The 20,865-nt window shown below is 33.2% G+C and overlaps 2 protein-coding genes across 2 annotated transcripts; both read left to right on the top strand.

The window, feature by feature from the left end:
* Positions 1-7,234: 7,234 nt before the first annotated feature.
* LOC145597655 (abscisic acid 8'-hydroxylase CYP707A2-like) lies at positions 7,235-10,690 on the top strand. Its single transcript, XM_081653873.1, has 7 exons — positions 7,235-7,598; positions 7,689-8,007; positions 8,216-8,602; positions 8,870-9,044; positions 9,157-9,263; positions 9,731-9,849; positions 9,999-10,690. Exons 1-7 carry the CDS (start codon positions 7,393-7,395, stop codon positions 10,096-10,098), a joined length of 1,413 nt encoding a protein of 470 aa, XP_081509999.1. The 5' UTR covers positions 7,235-7,392; the 3' UTR covers positions 10,099-10,690.
* Positions 10,691-18,891: 8,201 nt separating this feature from the next.
* LOC145596767 (uncharacterized) lies at positions 18,892-20,454 on the top strand. Its single transcript, XM_081652968.1, has 2 exons — positions 18,892-19,784; positions 19,884-20,454. The coding sequence occupies exons 1-2, from the start codon at positions 18,892-18,894 to the stop codon at positions 20,452-20,454; spliced, it is 1,464 nt and encodes a 487-aa protein (XP_081509094.1).
* The last annotated feature ends 411 nt before the right edge of the window (positions 20,455-20,865 follow it).

Here is a 20,865-nt window from a genome sequence, read left to right as displayed (position 1 = left end):
GGTGTCATATCAGCTTAAAAAATAGAGAAAGCAATAAGGATGAATAGTTTAAATATTTGGCTATATTCCTGCCACAAAAAAAAAATAATAACTGATGATATTGTTAAGAGTAATCAACTAAGGGTCTGTTCTCATATGTTGAAATTAAGTTCAGTTCACTTCAGCTCAGTTTAGTTCAGTTCAGATCCTAATTTCCTAGCTTCTCTTATAAAATATTCATTTCAGTTCAGTTCAGTTCAGCTCAGTTCAGTTCAGTTGAGTTCTGTTCAGCTGAGTTCAGTCAATGAGAACAGGCGGCCCTAAGAGTGTATTTCAATCCACCTGATTTTAACTTATCTAAACTTATTAGAATTTTTCTAAACTTATTACACCTCATATATAAAAACTTTTTATAGTTGTTTGTAAATTAAATTTGTGTATGTAACATTTATCAACAAACCTGAAATTATTTAGAATAATTAAGGTGAAGAGAATAGGCCCTAAGTGGCCTTAAAATATGTATAGCACTCATGTATCACAATTTAGGCCTTATTCTTTTGAGCTGAATTAGATTGAAAGAAACTAAGCCAAAACAACTTGAATTGAATTGAATTAATAATTAATTAAATAATAATAATAAATAATAATAATAATAATAATAATGGTAATAATAATAATGGTAGTAATAATAATAAATAATAATAATAATAGTAATAATAATAATAGTAATAATAATCGTGGTCGTGATGTCTGTGTTGATTTGACAAGTCTTCTCCTTTGACACAGTTGGGGCTATCTGACTTTGTCCCTGGACGGGCTGTGGTTGATGCGGCTCATTGGAAGCGGAACAAGTATGAATCTAGTTGTCGAGCAATTGGCTATGGATTCCTTCCTTCTCCTTTTCTTCACTTGGGATTAGACAAGGAGGCTGTTGCGTTGCTGAAACGGATTCAGAAGTTCTCGACGACTCAAGACATCGGGGCTCGTGCTGCTGTTCATATTTTTACTAGGCTAGCTTAGGCTTTTCTATAGCTAGAGGAGTGGGGGCCTAGATTGTATCCCGGCTTCCCACTAATTTTTTGTAGGTTGTATGACTTTTGTTTTTGAGATATAATAATAATAATAACGTGTTGTGTCGGCGGCGGCTCAGCGGAAGCGGGACAAGTATGGGGCGTGTTGCAGGGCTATTGGCTATGGTTTTCTTCCTTTCTCCTTTTCTTCGTTGGGGGAATTAGAGAAGGATGCTATTGCGTTGCTGAAGCGGGTTCAGGCGTTCGCTAAGACTCAGGATATTGGTGCTCGTGCAGCTGCTCACATTTTCAGCAGGATCGGGTTCGCTATAGCTAGAGGGGTGGGGGCCCAGATTGTATCTCGGCTCCCCACCAATTTCTTGTAAATTGATTGACTCTGTAGGTTTTTTTTTGATATAATAATAACAATAATAATAATAATAATAATAATAATAATAATAATAATTGATTTGAATTGAACTGAACTAAAACGACCGAGACTAAGCTAAGCTTCACTACAAATAAGTCCAAAAGAACAAGACTCGGCCTTAAATTAATTTTCTATTTCCCTCTGAGGTTCCAAAATGATTATTTCATTTTATTTCCCTTTAAACTATAAATACTCTCATTATAATGAAAAATGTGTTATTATTTTCTCAAAAAAGAAAGAAATTAAAGTTGTACTCATAATTAATGAATAAAATATTCATTTGGAACAATTTCTTTATCATGAAATATGCATATGGTATTTTGTTCATGGAAACAATTATTATGAATAAAAAAAAAATTACTGTACTGTACTAATTATGTAATCTTCCACTATTCTTAATTACCGTGAAAGATTCATAACAGGATCGAAATACAATATAATATAAAGAGTATGAAATATATAGCATAATTGTGTGCATTGAAACAAATGGAAATTGGTTGATAAATTTGTTGAGCAATCAAATATAATATATTAAATAAGCAATTTCATGTTCAATCAATGGATATACCCATTAAATAATACTCCGTACTTCATATAAATCTAAATCAAAGTTTGCTTATGCAACATTGTAAAGTAGCACCATGCTTGTGATGCTCATACACCCATTATAAACCTTATGGTGGGTTTTTCTCATGATGTGACTTTGGTGCTATAAATATCCCCTTAATTTAATCTAAATTCCTTGATAACATTTTGTCCATGAAATGATACTATAATTAAACCTATATTTCCAAAAAAAAACTTTACCAAAAACGCGCCAACAAATATACATGATGTTAACAACCTTATCTTCAAAATAAAAACAAAAATATTATAAACAAAATAAATAAATAAATAATGATATAAATCAAAAAATCCAGTTGTAATATTGGGTAAAAACAAAGGATAGAGCCAAAATGAATAGTCCCTACACTCTACTTCCTAGTTCCTACTGGTATACTTAAAAACCTTTTTAAAAGTCAGTAATTCAGCCCTTTAGCGTTGCTTAAGGGTCGTTGGCTCTTACCACTTTCATGATCACCTTTAAATCTTCCCATTTATTTATATAAATATATACTTAATATCATTTTCTTTTGCTAATCCTTACTTTATGATTAAAATATTCCTTAGATTATACTTGTAACATTTCTTATCTTCTTGTTATTCTTTGGAATTCTCCCTACTTTTCGTCTTCATTTCTTTTACGAGGTTTTACCTACAATTCTGTTTTCTTGATTCATCTATTATTATAAATTATGTACATGCTTTTGAAAATTTATAAATTCATCTTGTGTTTTCTCAAAATTGCATGTTACAATTAAATAGTTTACTAAATTTATACTTGTATAGATTTTGTAAGGATATCTAGATATTTCCAAGCTTGAAACTAGTTTATCGCAAAGAATATATATACTCTCTCTGTCCCACTAATATCCTTCCATTCAACTATAATTCTCCTGTACACAAAAATTGATCAAATGAGATAGTTTTTGTAGGACCGTTGAAGTAAGGGAAGTGACTGAAAAACGATTATTGTTATTATATCAAATGATAATATGATATAACCTTATCTTATAACTCTACTAACTCTAAAGGCACTAAATGTATGCATGGAATATTAAAGATCATGTTTGCAACTGCAAATATAAAAGGCATTTAAAGAAAATTAAAAAAAAAATATATATATATATATATATTTCAGCCATGGTGTACATTATAAACAGTTGTAGGTATTAAGAATATTAAACATTTCGTAGGTATTATAAACGTTTTAGCCATGGTGTACATAACAAACATAACAGGAAGTATGTTGACCCTTATGAGGTTTTGATGATGATGCTAAGAATTGAGCAAACTTCCTTTTAATAAGGATTTTCTAGTGTTGTGATGTTGGCAGGTTCAGTAAACATAGAGGGCTGAAGTAGGAACTGGGACAAAGGAACTTTAGAAGATCCATGAGGACAAGTAAAAGACAGAAGAAGAGTTCCAGCGATGGAACTTCCCGAAGTTTCTCATTAGGAACTTCAAAACGGGTTGTAACGACCTGGTTCCGGTGTAATGATGGGGCAAGCCTCAACAACCAAGGATCAAGGCAAAGATCAAGATATCAACCGAAGAAGATAGACTTCATAACTTATAGTTGTGTAAAAGATAAGTTTGTTTTCGTAGGATGATGTAAACATATAAATGATAGATATGCATGAAACTTATTAGAAATCAGATAAAGCTTGGCAAACTAATTAATTCGTAAAAGATAATTATAAGTTTTGTGAAAAAGTACTTAATTGATTTTATCTTTTAAAATCTGGTTTAACTTGGTTTTATCTTTTTCATAAAATTCTATCTTTTAGCAAAAACGAATTTGATAAAATCTGGTTTTCATAAAAGCGAAATTAAATCTGTTTGGTTTCGGTTTTAAAGAAGATAAGATCAGATTTCTGTTTGATCTATCTCGTTTGCGAAAACCCTAGTTTGAGAAGCTGAGAAACTCCTATAAATATAGAAGTGTTTCAGCTTAGCAAAATGAGAGTTTTAAGCGTGAAAACCACTTAGTGCTTAAGAGTAAGTTTGCCAAAGGTTTAAGCTTTATCATTTTGATTTCGGGTTTCATGTGTAGCTTTCCATTTATGTGTTAGAGTGTGTCTTTGAGTTGTAATTGGTTTTGGGGTGAGATTGTGAATTCTCTTAAATTCACGTTTGAGTGTATGAGTTTGAATTCTCTAAAATTCGAGTGGTAGTCAGTCACCCCGAGTATGTCTTGGGTTGCAAGTGGGAAAAAGGAACCTGAGTGTGTCTTAGGTCGAGAAAGGAACCTGAGTGTGTCTTGGGTCGAAAAAGGTGCCTGAGTTTGTCTTAGGTCTGATAGGATAGGTTCCTGTCAATTAGCAAGTGTCTTAGGAGGAACTTGCGGAGCAAAGGTCTGTGTAATAGGTTGTACTAGGAGAGTTGCCTATTATAGTGGAATTTGTTTATAAGTCCCAATAGGGCCGAGGTTTTACTTCCAGTTAGGCACTGGATGGTTTCCTCGTAAAACTTGCTGTGTGCTTTAAGTTTCTTTATGTTTTTATTGCTCATTTCCGCTTAAGTTCCGCGATTGGAACCTACTACCATTCACCCCCCCTTTCGTAGTAGTTCATCTAAACTAACAAAGTAGTTTACATAATTGAACTAAACAAATAAGACGGGATGAGACACATTGTCTATTGCTTAAAATCAAAAGTGATAGAGTTTTGGTCCTTTAATTTAACAGAAAGCAAATGAAATTCTAAATTTATTTATGTACTTTACTAAGAATATAATTAACCGAATATACATGTAATATTTTTGTTGTATTAACTTCTTATCTAATGATATAAGAAACTAAAAAGAGATATATATTAAGAAAAACTAGGGGTGAAAGTTCGATTTGCACATTGGATTATAGCCAAAATCGAATCCAATCCAAATTATTTCGGTTTTGGATTTCTCAAACCGAATTAAGATTCGATCCAATTTAAACCAAACCGAATTAATTCGGTTTTTCTAATTAGAATCCAATCCAAACCGAAATTTATTCCCTTCTTTTGCAGCATTCAAACCCAAAACCTAAATTTCACCCAGAAAATTCCTGCAATCATTATTCAAATGAATTTAATTCGATCTACGTTTTACCACCTCCTTAAAAATTACTAAAGGAGAAGGTAACGTAAAATATAGAATAAATTTAATTTTTTAGTGGTGTGGTATGTAGAATATAGGTTTTTGTTTGGGTGGTAAAATTAAAAATTCCTTTTTAAATTCCAACTATTTATGTATTATTATATGCACATTTATTTAAATTAAGTTTCACACATTGCCTTTTTTTTTTTTTTTTTGAGTTTGCCCCACCCGGTTCACTGGAGCTTTTGAGTTTGCATGCCCCACCCAATTCACTGGAGCTTAGCTCCAGCTATATTCAAATCTGACCTGGGTTGGACATCTGGCTTATGATGAATGAGTCTCCCAACAAGAGTTTTCTACAGTTGGTGAAGCTCGAACTTGAGATCTCCCTTAAACAACATCAAGTTGATAAGCACTTGAGTCAACTCTTGTTGGTAAGTTTTACACCATCTCAAAGTGTAGTAATGCACATCACTATTCCAAATTGTATTGAAGTTTGTCTTTTCAATATTTTAAATGAAATTTGTAAATTCATTCTTTGTTATTATGAAATAAATGGATAATGCCTTTGTTTAATGTTTTATTAGTTCCTCCCATGATTTTTAAGAAAAAAAGAACAAAAGAAAATGGAAGGAGTATTATGCAAGTTGTCCTTAAATTACTTAAATCACTCATCATCTATTTCCCTAAAAATAAACATAAAATATACACATTCGACAAGTCTTGTGTGTGGTTAGCCACATGTTATGACCATATTTAATTTTTTATAAGAGTAATGTAACCTTTTTTTATCCATACGAGTAAGGGTAACCCTAATTTATGGTACAAGTAACATCAATTAATTACAAAAAAGTAACTTTGTCCATATGTTTATTTGAGTAATAACGTTTTTTTTATTTGGTTATAATTACTCCTTTTTTTTTTAAGTGTTACACTTATCAAATACGGTTTTTTTTTTTTTTTTTTTTTTTACTGTAGTCCCTATTAATCTATTATACAATTAAGTTGTAATATAAGAAGTATATCACATTATCACATATAATAAGAATTTTCTATATATATTACAAATAAGAAATAATATCTATGTCAACAAAATAAAAATAGGAATAAAGGATTAGATATATACACGTATACCAAATTTTATGACATGATTTTTAGAATATTTCTCAAAGATCTTTTTGTGTAGGTGTAAAAACTAGATTAGCTCTAGAAAAGAATAACAAATCACAGTAATTTGTAACTATGAAACTGGAAATAAATCACAGTGGGAACAAAATTTACAATAAATTCAGACAGCACAACGATCAAATCTCACACTGATCTAATCTTACCATACATAACAGAAACTCATATCCATTATCTTAGGTCCAAGCTTTAAAAGGAAAACTCTATTTATTTCATGATAATTGATACAGTCAAAATTATTACACGTGTCAATGTAAGACTTTGACCATCCATATGTAATAACATTACTATAATAAAAATTACTTAAAAGATATAGTCAATGTTATCAAATGAATAGTAAAAATAGGTCAAAATGTGGCGATTATTATGGAATAGAGGTAGTATCATCGAACAAAGTCTCGTGATTGTAAATACTTCCTCAGTTTTTATTAACTGTACCATATTTTCTAGACTCGAAAACCAATAATATTTTTTATTATCAATAAACAAAATCACGGAGTATCACAATTGAATATCAGTCATAAGACCATTTTTTTTATGTATAAATCACTAATATTAGTCAAATTGAATTAGATAAATAGTGCAAAAAGTCAAAACATTACATTTAAAAAAACGGAGGAAGTATAATATTATAGCTAAGCTAATACTTACAAAGTAGTTTCTAGTTTTCTACTAATTGTTGAATTAAATAAATGCTAATTAAATTAATGATAGTCAACCAATAGCTCTTAAATGAGGTCTATAAGCTGAAGAAGTGACACGTGCAATTTCTCTCACTAAGTTTTCTCTCTCTAAAAGAGAGATGACATGAGCTGGAGGGAGAATCCGTGTGTGGAATTCGAGCTGTAATTGAAAGACTCATTCACCTCTTTCTTCCTTTCTTTCGTTCCCTATAAATACACCTTCACATCTTCACAATTTCATCGCAAACTTATTTTTTTTGTCTCAACCATTACTACTAGTAATAAACTTAGTACTACTTACTAGTTAATTTTATCATCATTATTATTATCATTCTTATTCATTCTTATTATTCTTATTCTTATTCATTATTTCTATTATACTATAGACAACAAAGCTCACTACTAAATACAATACAAACATTTAAAAATGGTGATCATTTTGGTAGCTTTTGTTACATTAGGTGCAATTTTGATCCTTAACTATGCCCTGAAATCCCCTGTTTTCGCCTTCTCCGGTCGCCGCTTTCCTAAACTATCCCTTCCTCCGGGTACCTTAGGATGGCCTTACATAGGCGAAACTTTCCAACTTTACTCACAAAACCCAAATGTCTTCTTTGCTAACAAAGTTAAAAAGTATGTCATTTTTTCTTCTTTTTTTTAGGCAATATGTTATTTTCGGGTGATAATTAGGTGCTAAACTTCTCTGTTTTATTTTTGTTATAGGTTTGGTTCCGTGTTTAAGACACACATATTGGGTTGTCCATGTGTGATGATTTCTAGCCCGGAAGCGGCGAAATTCGTTTTATCAACAAGATCAAATTTGTTTAAACCAACATTTCCTGCTAGTAAAGAAAGGATGTTGGGTAAACAAGCTATCTTTTTTCACCAAGGTGATTACCATGCCAAACTTAGGAAACTTGTTCTTCAGTCCTTCATGCCTGGGGCTATCAGAAGCTTTGTTTCTGATATCGACTCGATTGCCTCACAATCCCTTAAGTCTCTTGAAGGATCCTTCATCAACACCTTCCAAGAGATGAAAACTGTAAGTTCACCCAGAAAATAAAAAATTATATCGGATTTAGTTGTCACATTACTGAAAAGTTCAGAATACATTCTGAACACGACATGACATTTACTGGTTCAGATTGTATTCTGAACGTGACAACTAATTCCGAACAGTAATCATTTACGAATTGTTTTGTATTTATGTAAATTGGGATATTTATTTTTTTAATTTTTGTTGTTTGCAGTACACATTCAATGTGGCTCTGTTGTCAATATTTGGAAAGGATGAGGTGAACTACAGAGAAGATCTAAAGAGGTGTTACTACATATTAGAAAAAGGGTATAATTCAATGCCAATCAATTTACCAGGAACACTTTTCAATAAATCCATGAAAGCTAGAAAAGAATTGGCCCAAATATTGGCCCAAATCATATCAACTAGAAGAGAGATGAAGAAGGACCACCAAGACTTGCTATCCTCCTTTATGGGTGACAAAGAATCCCTCACCGACGAACAAATTGCTGACAACGTCATTGGTGTTATTTTTGCCGCGAGAGACACTACCGCGAGTGTCCTTACTTGGATCCTTAAGTACCTCGCGGACAACCCCTCCGTACTTCAAGCAGTCACGGTACATACTACATACACACTAATTATTATTTTCGACGTACTTCCAAATCAATCATATTTATAATTTTATCGACTGTAAATGTAATCCTCTTCTGACAACACTGTAGTTAATTAAACTACAGTCGTCGGTCCAGTAAGAGGACTACATATACAATACGTGGTCGAAATTGATCTTATCTAACAAAATAGGAACTAGTAAAAGTTTTCCAAATGTTAAGGTTATGTGGGGCTAATAAAAAGATTTGTACAATGGTGACATTTTTTTCAGGAAGAACAAGAAGCAATAATTAAAGAAAAAAAGGAAAGTGGTGAAGAAAAGGTACTTTGTTGGGCAGATACCAAGAAAATGCCCTTAACAATAAGGGTACTCCAAGAAACATTAAGGGTAGCATCAATTTTATCCTTCACTTTTAGGGAAGCTGTTGAAGATGTTGAGTATGAAGGTCAGTATTTTTGTTTCCTTGCTACCCTAATTAGTTTTCCCACTTTTTTCTCTCTCTAAATCTATATATTTTTTTTCTCTCTCTAACATTTTTTTTTTTTTTTGGATTATAGGGTACCTAATTCCTAAAGGGTGGAAAGTACTCCCATTATTCAGGAATATTCACCATAGTCCTGAAAATTTCCCTGAGCCTGAGAAGTTTGACCCCTCTAGATTTGAGGTAATTAATTTTCAAAAGTTTCTCTTTTATTTTTACTTTTTTCTAAATTAAATACTACAGTACGTAATTACTCGTACATACTTGAAATAAATTCCTTACTATATCAAGGGTGTGTTTCACCAACCCCTTTAAAGGTTGATAACACGGCTTTTGTTTTCATCTTTTTAGATTAAGTTTACCTTTTTGAATCAACTCGAAAAATTACTTAATCCGATGTTATATTCTCATAATAATCTCAAACTTTACTGTATGATAAAAGAATATTTGAAATTGAATACGTATTTTTTAATATCATATACTTTGTGTTTGAATTTTAGCAAGTTGGTTGACCAATCTTGCTAATTAGTTTACTCATGATATTCATGATCTACCTATGTTGCAAATCTTTATATTTCCATGAACTTTAACTAATACAATCAAGTCAAATCAAGATTTTGTACTCAAAGTGTTATTTTTATTTTCTACAGGTGGCACCAAAACCCAATACATTCTTGCCATTTGGCAGTGGGATCCACTCATGTCCTGGCAATGAACTGGCAAAGCTAGAGATTCTTGTTATGTTACATCACATAACCACAAAGTACAGGTACATTTTTATCACTATTCTCTAACTTAAATTTTTCTTACATAAATAAAAATAAAATAAAATAAATGATTAGTTTCTATAAATAGTGTATTTAATGTTAGTTAAATAGTTATGATATTTTTCTGATCATGGGTTTTATTTTTTTGCAGATGGTCTATCATTGGCCCACAAAACGAAATTCAGTATGGCCCATTTGCACTTCCCCAGAATGGCCTTCCCATTAAATTAACCCTCAAAAGTCAAGATTAGCTTAAAAGTCCTAAAATTGGGATTCTAAGCTACTTTGATCAAGAAGATAACAAAACTAGATGATATTGGATTTGAGATGAGAAAAACAATCTTTATTGATATCCAAAGTATTTTCGAAGTCCGGGAAAAAAATTATCGGATGAGAAAATTAACGAGTAAAGTAGAGCTGATAACTCTCAATTAAATGGATTGGATCACGTTCTTTATTTTATGATATGAAGTAAACGGAAGAGATCAAGAAAGGAACCAGCCTTCAAGGAAATAAATAGTAAATGGGAAATAAGAAGAGAGGAGCCACAGCAATTGTACAAAAGGTTTTCCTCATAGCAACAAATTTTGAAAGGAACTTTCATAGTTTCAAGCTATAGTAGTTTAATGGTAGCCATTATATTTTTTATTGTTTCTTTGTTTTACCCCTAATTATTTTAGACTTTAATTCTTTCCTAAGGGTAGGGAAAAAAACAAGAAGTCCATAAGGATTAATTCTTGGAAAATTGTAAATTTAGATTAGATCGTATTAATCAGTGTAGTATGATTTTTACAAGATGCCGAAGGCAAGTGAATGAGAAATTCTATTTGACAAAGTTGCTTACCTTTGCATTTTTAATTTTTTGGTAGAATGACTATAAGTTTCATGATTACGTAATTTTAATTAAAAAAAATTAGCCACCCTAAGTATGTGATTAGTATTATTAAGTAATACTCCTGTTATAGTCTCCTATTCGACCAAAAAAATCATGGCAGTAACGACATCTTCTTTATATAACTAATTTTTGTGCGGAGTTCATGTCTACAAAATTTTATTTTTCTCATAAAACTTAGTTTCACTAATCAAACTTTTTTCCTCATTGATACTTAAATTCTCACTAATATAACTTATATTTAATTTGTTGAACCAAGTGTTTTGTCATATGTGAAAGTAAAGTTCTGCAAACAAAAATGACTGTCTTTTGCCTTCAAAAATTTATAGATATGAATTAACATAAACTTGCAAATCAAAATAAATATTAGTGATTAGTCCATACAATTTATGTTAATGGTTTTTTCTAAAAATTTAAACATAGAAAACTGTAAATATGTTGACAAAAATAGGTGGTATAATTTGCGCCACTTGTCCCACAATCATAGACGAGACAATATATGTATAATAAAGTCTTATCCTACTTCGTAATTACTTAAGGTTTTACTAAAGTAAAATTGTGATTTTTGATTAAAGCTAATAACTATTGACACCGTCTCCAAATAAAAGCCTCACTTTTCCAAAAACATTTCTCTAAGAGGTCTCATCATTTTGCCTTTGATCAATATAATCGAACACCAATGTCTTCTTTTTTATTATTCAATTTCAATTAGCCAAACTTCACTACCTTATTTTATTTAATCACTAGATGAAAGCCCGTGCGATGCACGGTTTTTTCATGCATACTTTTCATAAAAGGATAATTTATAATTATAAAATAAATTATAAATAAATAAATTAAATCCTAATTATAAATAATTTAAGGATGATTTTTTTTTTTAATTTTGCTTATGTGGCGATTGTATTTTTTGCGGTTTGAAAGGATTATTTTCTTAATTATATCCTATAATATTTAATTAACTTGCTATCAAAGATTAGATTAGGATAATTATTATTTTTACGTATTTTAAAATGTAACCAAATGTGAAAAATCCTAAATCATATATACTTTTTAATTTTAAAATAAAATGTGTATTTCATATCATTAATTAATTATTATGTGGATTTATTTTTAAATTCTAAAATAAAATATAATTTTTATTTATTATGTATATTATTTTCTTCGTTAGATATTTGGATAATTTTTGTAAGGTTGTTTTTCTAAAATTATTTAAATCCTAAATCATTACTCATGGATTTTTCTTAACGTCCATGGCACATAAATTAAAATAAAATCATCTCAAATCTTATTCATAATTTTCCTTATGTGGCGATTGTTTGCAATTATTTTTTTTTTGATTAATTGATCTAGGCTATGATGATTTTTTGTAATTAAGTTATAAGTTTATACATTATATTTATCAAATATCTATATAAATTAGAATCTCTAATATCAAAAGATAAATTTTTTTTTAATAATTTGAATTCTCAATCATTATTCTTCGTTTTTTTTAAATACGATGACAATTAAATACAAATTCTTAAATTTCATATATACAAAATTAAGCCTATGCGATGCACGGGTTTCTATTAATAATTTAAAGTTAACATTTATTTTTCAATAGTAATAACAAATATTAATACAAACTAATTTTTTTAATCTTATACAATTAACATTAGCACATGTATAAGGGCTACATGTTTTGTAAAATTTTCGTTTAAACAACAAAATAAACTAATTCTTGAAGAAAAAATAGAAAGAAAATAACTGTATGAAACTAATTTTTTTTCAAATTGTATACAGGATGAAATTGATGATTGACCTTCCACCATCCTTTGTAAATCAATTGCAAATTGTATTAGTTGATGGATTGCATACTTACTATTCATCTGATTTTCACTGATCTGAACTAATCTGAACTTATCTAAACTAATCTGAACTTACTTGAACTTATCTGAACTTATTAGACCTTATTAAAACTTATTTTAGTTGTAATTTGTACTTGAGTAACCCTTATCAGAACTTATCAAACCTGAACTGAACTTATCTAAACTTATTACACCTGAAATAAGTAAAAATAAGGTGAACAGAACATACCCTTAATCTCGCCCCTTGAAAAACTAACATTTATGAAACTTGCTAATAAATCAGCAGCATTGCGTCAAACCCCTTGGCTAATGCTTGCACCTCAAAGTGGCAATATTTATGCAAGTGAACTACTTATTATACAGCTTCTACAACCGCAACATCAATAAGCTAGACTTGCCGACTCCAGAGGATGATCTTGATGGCATGTGGCAGTACATAGTTTAATTTCTCCGTCTCGTGGGTGGCTAGTTTGTGTAACCGATATGGGTGAAATGAATATTGTGATTAGTTTAGTGTAGACATCTAATTAATAATCAATAATTAATAATTAATAATCAATAATTAATAATTAATATTTTATAATTAACAATCAATAATTAATAATTAATATTTTATAATTAACAATTAATAATTAACAATTAATAATTAATAATTAATATTTTACAATTAATAATTAATATTTAATAATTAATATTTAATAATTAGTATTTAATATTTAATATTAATAATTAATAATTAATAATTAATAACTAATAATTGATAATTAATAATTAATAAGGTTTTAGACAAAAACAGAATTACAATAAGGTAAATATATTCACAAGTTTATAAAAACAAAATAAGTTAAGTTTAGAAATATGTTAAGATTATCTTCAGCTTAATTTCAATTCAGTTCAGCTCCAATCATTTCAGTTCAGTTCAGCTCTTAATTTCCTTCTCTCATAATCAATTCATTTCAGCTCTATTTAGTTCAGTTCAGTTGAGCTCCAATCAGTTCAGTTCAGCTTAGTTTAATAAATCAGACCAGACCCTAAATTCGAAGATAATCCTATCCTCTATGAATATGCAGATCACATAAGAGAAGTCAAAATTGCTCCGTAATAAACATGGAGAGTAACATACTTTCATCACCAAGCTTACAATCAACATCAAACACCAATAAAAAAATTCTCTCTAAGCACACAGGTCAAATTCTCTCTAAAATTAACTTCTTTAGAGTCGCATCCCTAGCTCAGTTCTAGGGTTCTTGTTCTTGAGTTCCTATTTGTTCTTGGTTGGGCTCTACGATTACACTTGTCGGGATCTCAGCGTGGATTGATGTCCTCTATATCTACTCCTAAGGTAAACTATAGGTACTGTTTACCATAGCAAGGTGTTTAATTCTGCTTCAGTGGGAAGCTAGGTGTTTAATTTTGCTTTGTTCTTCAGTTTGTTGGGCAACATCTGTCCTCATACATGCAAGTTCTTTCTTAATCCTTAATTAATTTATCTCCTTTTACCCCCCATCCCTTTTCTCTATAAATTGAGTCTCCTTTCTCAAATTTTTATTGCTATCTCCTCTGTTTTTGCCTTTCTTAAAATATATTCCTCTGTACTCGTTATTCTCTTGGTCGTTTCTTTATAAGAGCATGGAAGATTATTGGAGGCTTTATCGCTCGGGAGTTATTTTAGACTCTTCAATTGCGAATAGTAGGGGACCTAGTCAAAGTTGGAATCTGGCAGTTATTGGGGTTTTCTTTGGCCCTAATCCTCCAAGTCGAGGAGTGGTCCAAGATGTTATCTGCTCTAGATGGTACAAACGAGCTCCTATAATTGTGAAAAGGGTAGGTCGTTATTTTGGGTTCTTTTGTGAACACCCTAGAGATAAGAAAGCCCTGCTGGAGAAACATACGACCATTATTGATGGTCGTATCATCACTTTTCGTTGCGGACAAGGAGAATTGGTTCCTGTAAATGAAAATTTCTGTATTGCAAGCTTATGGGTAAGGGTTTGTGGCTTACCACTAGATTTTCTAGATCCTGAGTGGGCTTTGGAGGCACTTCGCTTGATTGGTTATGTTGAAGAGCTTGATATTGAGGGGCCTGGAATTAATGACGAACCAGAATACAGGGCAAAGGTACGTCTAGATCTTTCTCAACCCTTAATCCTAGGATGCAATATCCCGTTGGCAAATCATAATGCGGCCTGGATTACTTTCGATATGAAGGGATTTTTAAATTTTGTAAGAAGTGTGGCTGTGTTGGTCATTATACTAGTAATTGTATGCTTTCTGCGTATCGAGCTAGTAGAGGAATTAGAGCGAGACTAGAAGGCTTTGAATCTTCTGGGTTTCAACTTTTACATGGTCCTGCAGATTTACCCTTCTATACCAATCGTATTGAAGGTTTTCCAGATACATATTGCAATAGAAACACTAGAGTTAATCTTCTCCATCTTGGTATGGATGCTCAAGTGGAAGATAATCCTAATGTTCCAGGAGATGATGATGATGATGATGATAGTAATCCGGATGATGGGGCGTTGGGAGCTAATGGGTCTTTCCATAATCATGTAATTTCTTCTGAATCAGAACCAGAGTTTTTCAATGCATCAGACTCACCTCAAAATGTTATGTTTGAGGATTTAACTTCATCTGAAGAAACTATAAGTCCCGTTGTTTCTCCTTCACCAGCGCATACATATGCTCAGTTATATCCTGGTACGAGGTTTGGTTTAGGGGAAGATCCTTATGCTCAGTATTTCACTAGCCCAGCTTACACTCAGGGCAACCCTAATGCTCATAGGCCTTTTTCTCAATCGTCAGTTTATGAGATTGGTGAATCATCAAATGCTCGTCAAGATGCTTTTCTGAAAAATTTTGAGACGGCAACTCAATTATACCGTGTTGAGGAGCAACATGTTGATAACCCAAACAATTGTTCAAGGCAGAAGCTTCCTATCAGCTCTGAGATAAGAAATCCCAATCTATGGTGGAACTCGCCACGTACAAAAGGGGTGTACACAAGTGGTGGGGATCCTTTCATTGAAGGAAGGCCTAATGTTTGTATCGATGGGATATACTCACCAATTCCAGCACAACCTCATGGCATGATTGGGAACAACTGTTCCTTTAGTGAGTTAAAGTCGAACCTTTCTGAATTTGTACAAGCATCACCAATTTCACCAGCTACGCATCATGACCATGCCTCAAAAGGTCAGGATCCTTTTAATGAATTAGCAGCAGTGGTTCAATCTTCTCCAGGTCAGGCAACTCGTCAACAACAAAATCTAGAGGCTCGGGAATTTTGGCCAGGTAAGAGAACAAGGGTTAACAGTGATTATCGTCCGCATTCTGTTGATTCTCTTTGCTCTCTTGATTATGCTCCTTCAGACTGGTTCCATAAGCGTCGCAAGTTACGACTAAAAAGCTGGGAAGAAAATGGTGGACTAGGGTTATGGCGAAAACGTCAAGGTGAATCATCCATTGCTTCGAAATGCTTCACAGATCTCACTCTTGAAAGGGATTATGGGGTTGAGGAGAATCATATCTCACCTTCATAACTTGATAACTCAGAAACTAATAGGAAGCGCAAGCAACTTGAGATGGCTGCTACAAGTTCCAAACGTCAGAAAAAAGTTCAATGGAGTTCTTCTGATGAGGAATCCTTTTCCGAGTAGCAGGATAATCAAGATGATATGAATGTTGATACTCACTTGGGTGGGGTGGCTGGCCTTTCACAGCCCCCAAGTGATCAGTGAAGTTCGTATCTTTTAATTGTAGGGGTACTAATGACTTAGAATCTCCAAAGTTACCTTATGTATTTTGGTTAATTAGGTCTTTTTTGCCCATGTTTTTGTTTCTCTCAGAAACTAAAACTGATGTTAACACTATAGCTAGTAAACTTAGTAGTAGTAATCCCTCTTTTGTGTGTGGAGTTGATGCGGAAGGTACTAAAGGTGGCATCTTAGTTCTAGCTTGGACTTCCATGGAAGTTTTTTGTGTTTATAAGTCCAAGCATTTAGTGCTTTGTACAGTACTTGATGATGATAATAATAAATGGAGTGTGATGTTTGTGTATGGTGCTTCTGTTTTACAAGAAAAATTAGATGTTTGGTCGCAAATGCTTACTCTTTTAGCTAGCAATCCAAACTGTCTTATAGTTGGCGATTTTAACCAAATTGAATCACACTTAGATAAGTTAGGCGGGTCTCCTTTGATTTTGGGATGGGAGGAATTTTTGGATTGGAGAATTAACTCTAATCTCTTAGAAACTCCTTTCTTGGGTCCCCGATTTACGTGGACTAATTTTAGAGATCCTCCTGAACTTATTCTTGAACGTTTAGATAGATCTTATATGTCTCAAGGTTGGTTTAACCTTTTCCCATCTACAAAGGTTTTAAACCAGCTAATTTTAGTGTCTGATCATGCAGCAATCATAGTGGATACTAATTCAGTATCTTTTCAGAAGAAGAGACCATATCAATTAGAAAATTGGTGTCTTAATTTTCCAGAGATAGGGGAGATTATAGGCCAAGTATGGAAAATAAACTTTCCTGGTTCTCCAAGCTTCGTACTTTCCCGTAGAATGAATGTAGCTAGGAATCGTCTTCGGCACTGGTGCTTAGATAATAAAAATCTTTGGGGGATAAACTGGAACTACATTTCTGAGGATTTAAGTGGTGAAGGTGAGAAAGTTTCAGGCATGACAACGGCGTCGAATTATGTTTCTAAGATAAGGTCGACATCAAGTGAGGTAGCTATCATAAACCAATATTGGAGGCAGCGAATGAAAGAGCAATGGTTAATACAGGGTGACTGTCCTACCAGACTACTCTTTTCAAAAGTGAAACAAAGACAAGCAAAAAAGGAAATTTTGCAAATTAGATAGCGGAAAAGTTTTTACAGGTCAAGAGAACATTCAGGCCACAATAAATCTCTCCCTGAAGTCAGTGTACAAGTCGGATTTGGTTGCTTCTAATGATGAAGAGGTCGATTTAGTGCTACGGGAGCTTGCCCTTCCTCAAATTTCTCATAACCAAACAACTCACTTAATGCGGCCTTTTACATTTCAAGAGGTAGAGAGGGCCGTGTTTAATTTGAAAGGGTCAACTTCTCCGAGTCTGGATGGCATTACTACGGAATTTTTTCATAAGCACTGGAGGATGGTGGGTCTATCAGTGTTCAAAGCGATGGAACATTTTTTCGAAACTGGTTATCTTCTTCGGGAATGGAATCATTCTATTTTGGTTATGATTCCTAAAATTGCAAATCCGGAGGAGGTAAAGCATCTACGCCCTATTAGTTTGTGTAATACCATCTATAAAATTGCCTTAAAGTGTTTAGCGACACGTCTCAAGAAGGTTCTCCCTGGTCTTATAGGGAACTCGCAACATGCCTTTGTTCAGGGACGGTATATGAGCGATAATGTTATTTTATGTCAGGAACTTATAGATGTTATTAATAAGAAAAGGGCAGGAGGAGTTAATTTGGCCTCGATCAAATTAGATATGAGTAAGGCTTACGATAGGATTCATTGGGGGTTTATCCTTAAGGTACTTCGAGCCTATGGGTTTCCACCTCATTGGATTCAGCTAATTGAACAGTGTGTATCCACTGTCTCATTCCAATCCCTGGTTAATGGTAAGGTGTCAACAGGGTTTTCTCCTCAGTGTGGTATTCGTCAAGGTGATCCGTTATCTCCGTTCCTCTTTTTGTTCTGTATGGATATCCTAAGTAGGATGCTACAAATAGGGGAAGATATTGGTAGTTTTCAGGGAATCCGAGTTGTCAGACGGGCACCAACTGTGTCTCATCTTTTCTTTGCAGACGATGCAATGATTTTCTTCAAATTGGATCGGGCTTCTTGTATTTCTATTAATCACATTGTATCTAGGTTTTGCTTGGTTTCGGGCCAACAGTTAAACCTTAACAAATCCTTCATAAAGTTCAGTCCAAATACATTAGAGGAAAATCAGTGCGAATTTAAGAACGTGTTTGGAATGACACAGGTTGAGGTTTTTGGTCATCATTTAGGTGTTCCAATCAACATGTTAGGAAAGAAAAGTACGCATTTTACGTGTTTGATTGACAAGGTTATGGAGAAGATTATTTCATGGAACACAGTTTTCCTATCACATGTTCAGAAACTAGTTTTGATAAATTCCGTCCTGGTATCTATGGTCTCACATGTCTTTTCAACAGTGGATATTCCGGTTTCTATTTTATCGAAGATTGATGCTCTGATTATCAAGTTCTTTTAGGCTAAGCAAGGGGAAAGGGGTATGCATTGGATACGAAAAGGAATTTTGCATAAACCTAAGGGAATGGGAGGTCTGGGTATCCGTAGTCTACAGGTCCTCAACACATCCTTTAGAATGCGACAGGTTTGGAGAATGCATCGTAATCCGAATTCATTGGTGTCAAGGATCTACACAGCAAAACACCCCTTTTCATTGAATACAGGTACACAAGATTTACTCAGAGGTAAAGTTATCTCTCCAGGGATGAGGGGCCTTCGAAAGGCAGAAGGCAGGTTACTGGAAGGGTGTGCTTGGAAAATAGGGGATGGTCACAAGGTTACAGCAGGTATAGGGAAGTGGGTGCAAGGCTATACTCCAACCTTTGCTTCATCAGTTACGCTTGCGCAGGCTGCTACTTGGAAAGTCAAGGACTTCATTCTCACCTCTTCTAATTGCTGGAATCTTCCCCTGATCCAGCAATCCTTCGATTTCAAGGACGCTAGGTCGATCATCTCGATGGAAGTTCCTGATCACCCTAAGCCTGACTTTATGTACTGGATAGGTCATCCATCAGGTAATCTTTCAATTAAATCTGCGTATTGTTTTCTTCAGAATTCAATTCCTGATGGCCTTGAGCAAGGAGATAGACATAGTAAGAATGGTGTTTACAACATTCTTTGGCGCCTTAATACCTTGCCAAAGTGGAAACTCTTCCTTTGGAAACTTTCGTATGAAGGTTTAGCAGTCAGATCTCAGCTTCAAAGTAGGGGGTTAGATATTGGGACTTCGTGCGAGGGCTGTGGGGCAGAGTCTAAATCAGTGAACCATATTTTTCGACTTTGTGAGATTACAAGACGGGTTTGGATTAATGGTCAATTGAGTATTCACTCAGAAATTAATGGGGAGCTACCCTTCTGGGATTGGCTTTCTAGTTATATCCAACTTTTTTATAGCATGGATGGTATTAAGAGTATAAGGTAAATTTACTTTCTAATTACCTTATGGGAAATATGGTCATCGCGTAATGATCTGGTCTTTCGAGGGACCTCTTCCTCTAAAAGTGTTATCCTTTCTAGAATATTGTCCTCGTTGCATTCGCATGAAGTTTTTCAGGGTGAGGATGATTCGTTATTAGCTTTTCTCCATCCTCCAGAAGTTTCTTACTCCCCTCCACTGGGTCTTCACTTGATAAGCCTGGGTTTGGAAAGGAGTTCGATTTCGCACCATATTATTATCTCGGATGCTGCTTGGAAGAATGATGGGAATCGTGCGGGTTTGGGTTGGTCTTTGCTCAAAACAACACACGATGTCAATGTTGGGAAGGGGGGATATGATTTTGGGTCGGCTGGTTCAGCAGTCCATGCGGAGGCTCTGGCTTGTCTGAAAAGCCTCAAATGGGCGTTAAAGGTTCATTTAACTTCTGTTGAAGTTTACACTGATTCTTTTAACTTGGTTAGTATGTTACAGGATGAGTGCACAAAAGATATTCGGCTAGTCTGGACGCTTCAGGAAATACGCAACAGGGGCAAGTTGTTTACAACTTGTACTATTCGGAAGGTGGACAGGGATATGGTGGTCGATGCTCACAATAAAGCTCAGTTAGCCATTGGGTTGGCTTTATCCTTTGAAGATATAACTGTAATTTAGTTAGTTTTTTCTTTTATTGTTTGTTTACATGATGTCAAAAAAAAAAAAAAAAAAAAAAAAAAAATACAATCAACATCAAAATCCACCCAAATCAATTAAAATCAAAATCACTATAAACTCCAAAAGTAGCAGCGACATAATTGACCAATTAATTCTTGGTCTCCTTCAACGGATTGAAAGTAAAAGCTTAAATTTTGTTGACAAAATGACTTTTTTGAATCATTTTTTTCATTATAAAATAAAAATAATTCCATAATTGTTGTTTATAGTCTAAGATTGTGTTCCCAAAGTAGAACCTGGTCCCTTGCTACTTGCTACTACACGTAAGTCCAAGTTGATGCCGTGGACCTTGAATTTTGTGCCCTTGCCTTTCTTTTATATTCAATAATTATACCCAAATAATTATATTTA

The sequence above is a fragment of the Chenopodium album genome, chromosome 20 (genome assembly GCF_948465745.1).
Source record: "Chenopodium album chromosome 20, dcCheAlbu1.1, whole genome shotgun sequence".
Taxonomy (NCBI): domain Eukaryota; kingdom Viridiplantae; phylum Streptophyta; class Magnoliopsida; order Caryophyllales; family Amaranthaceae; genus Chenopodium; species Chenopodium album.
Note: the sequence above shows the minus strand (reverse complement) of the source record. Positions and strands in the feature narration are given on the sequence as shown.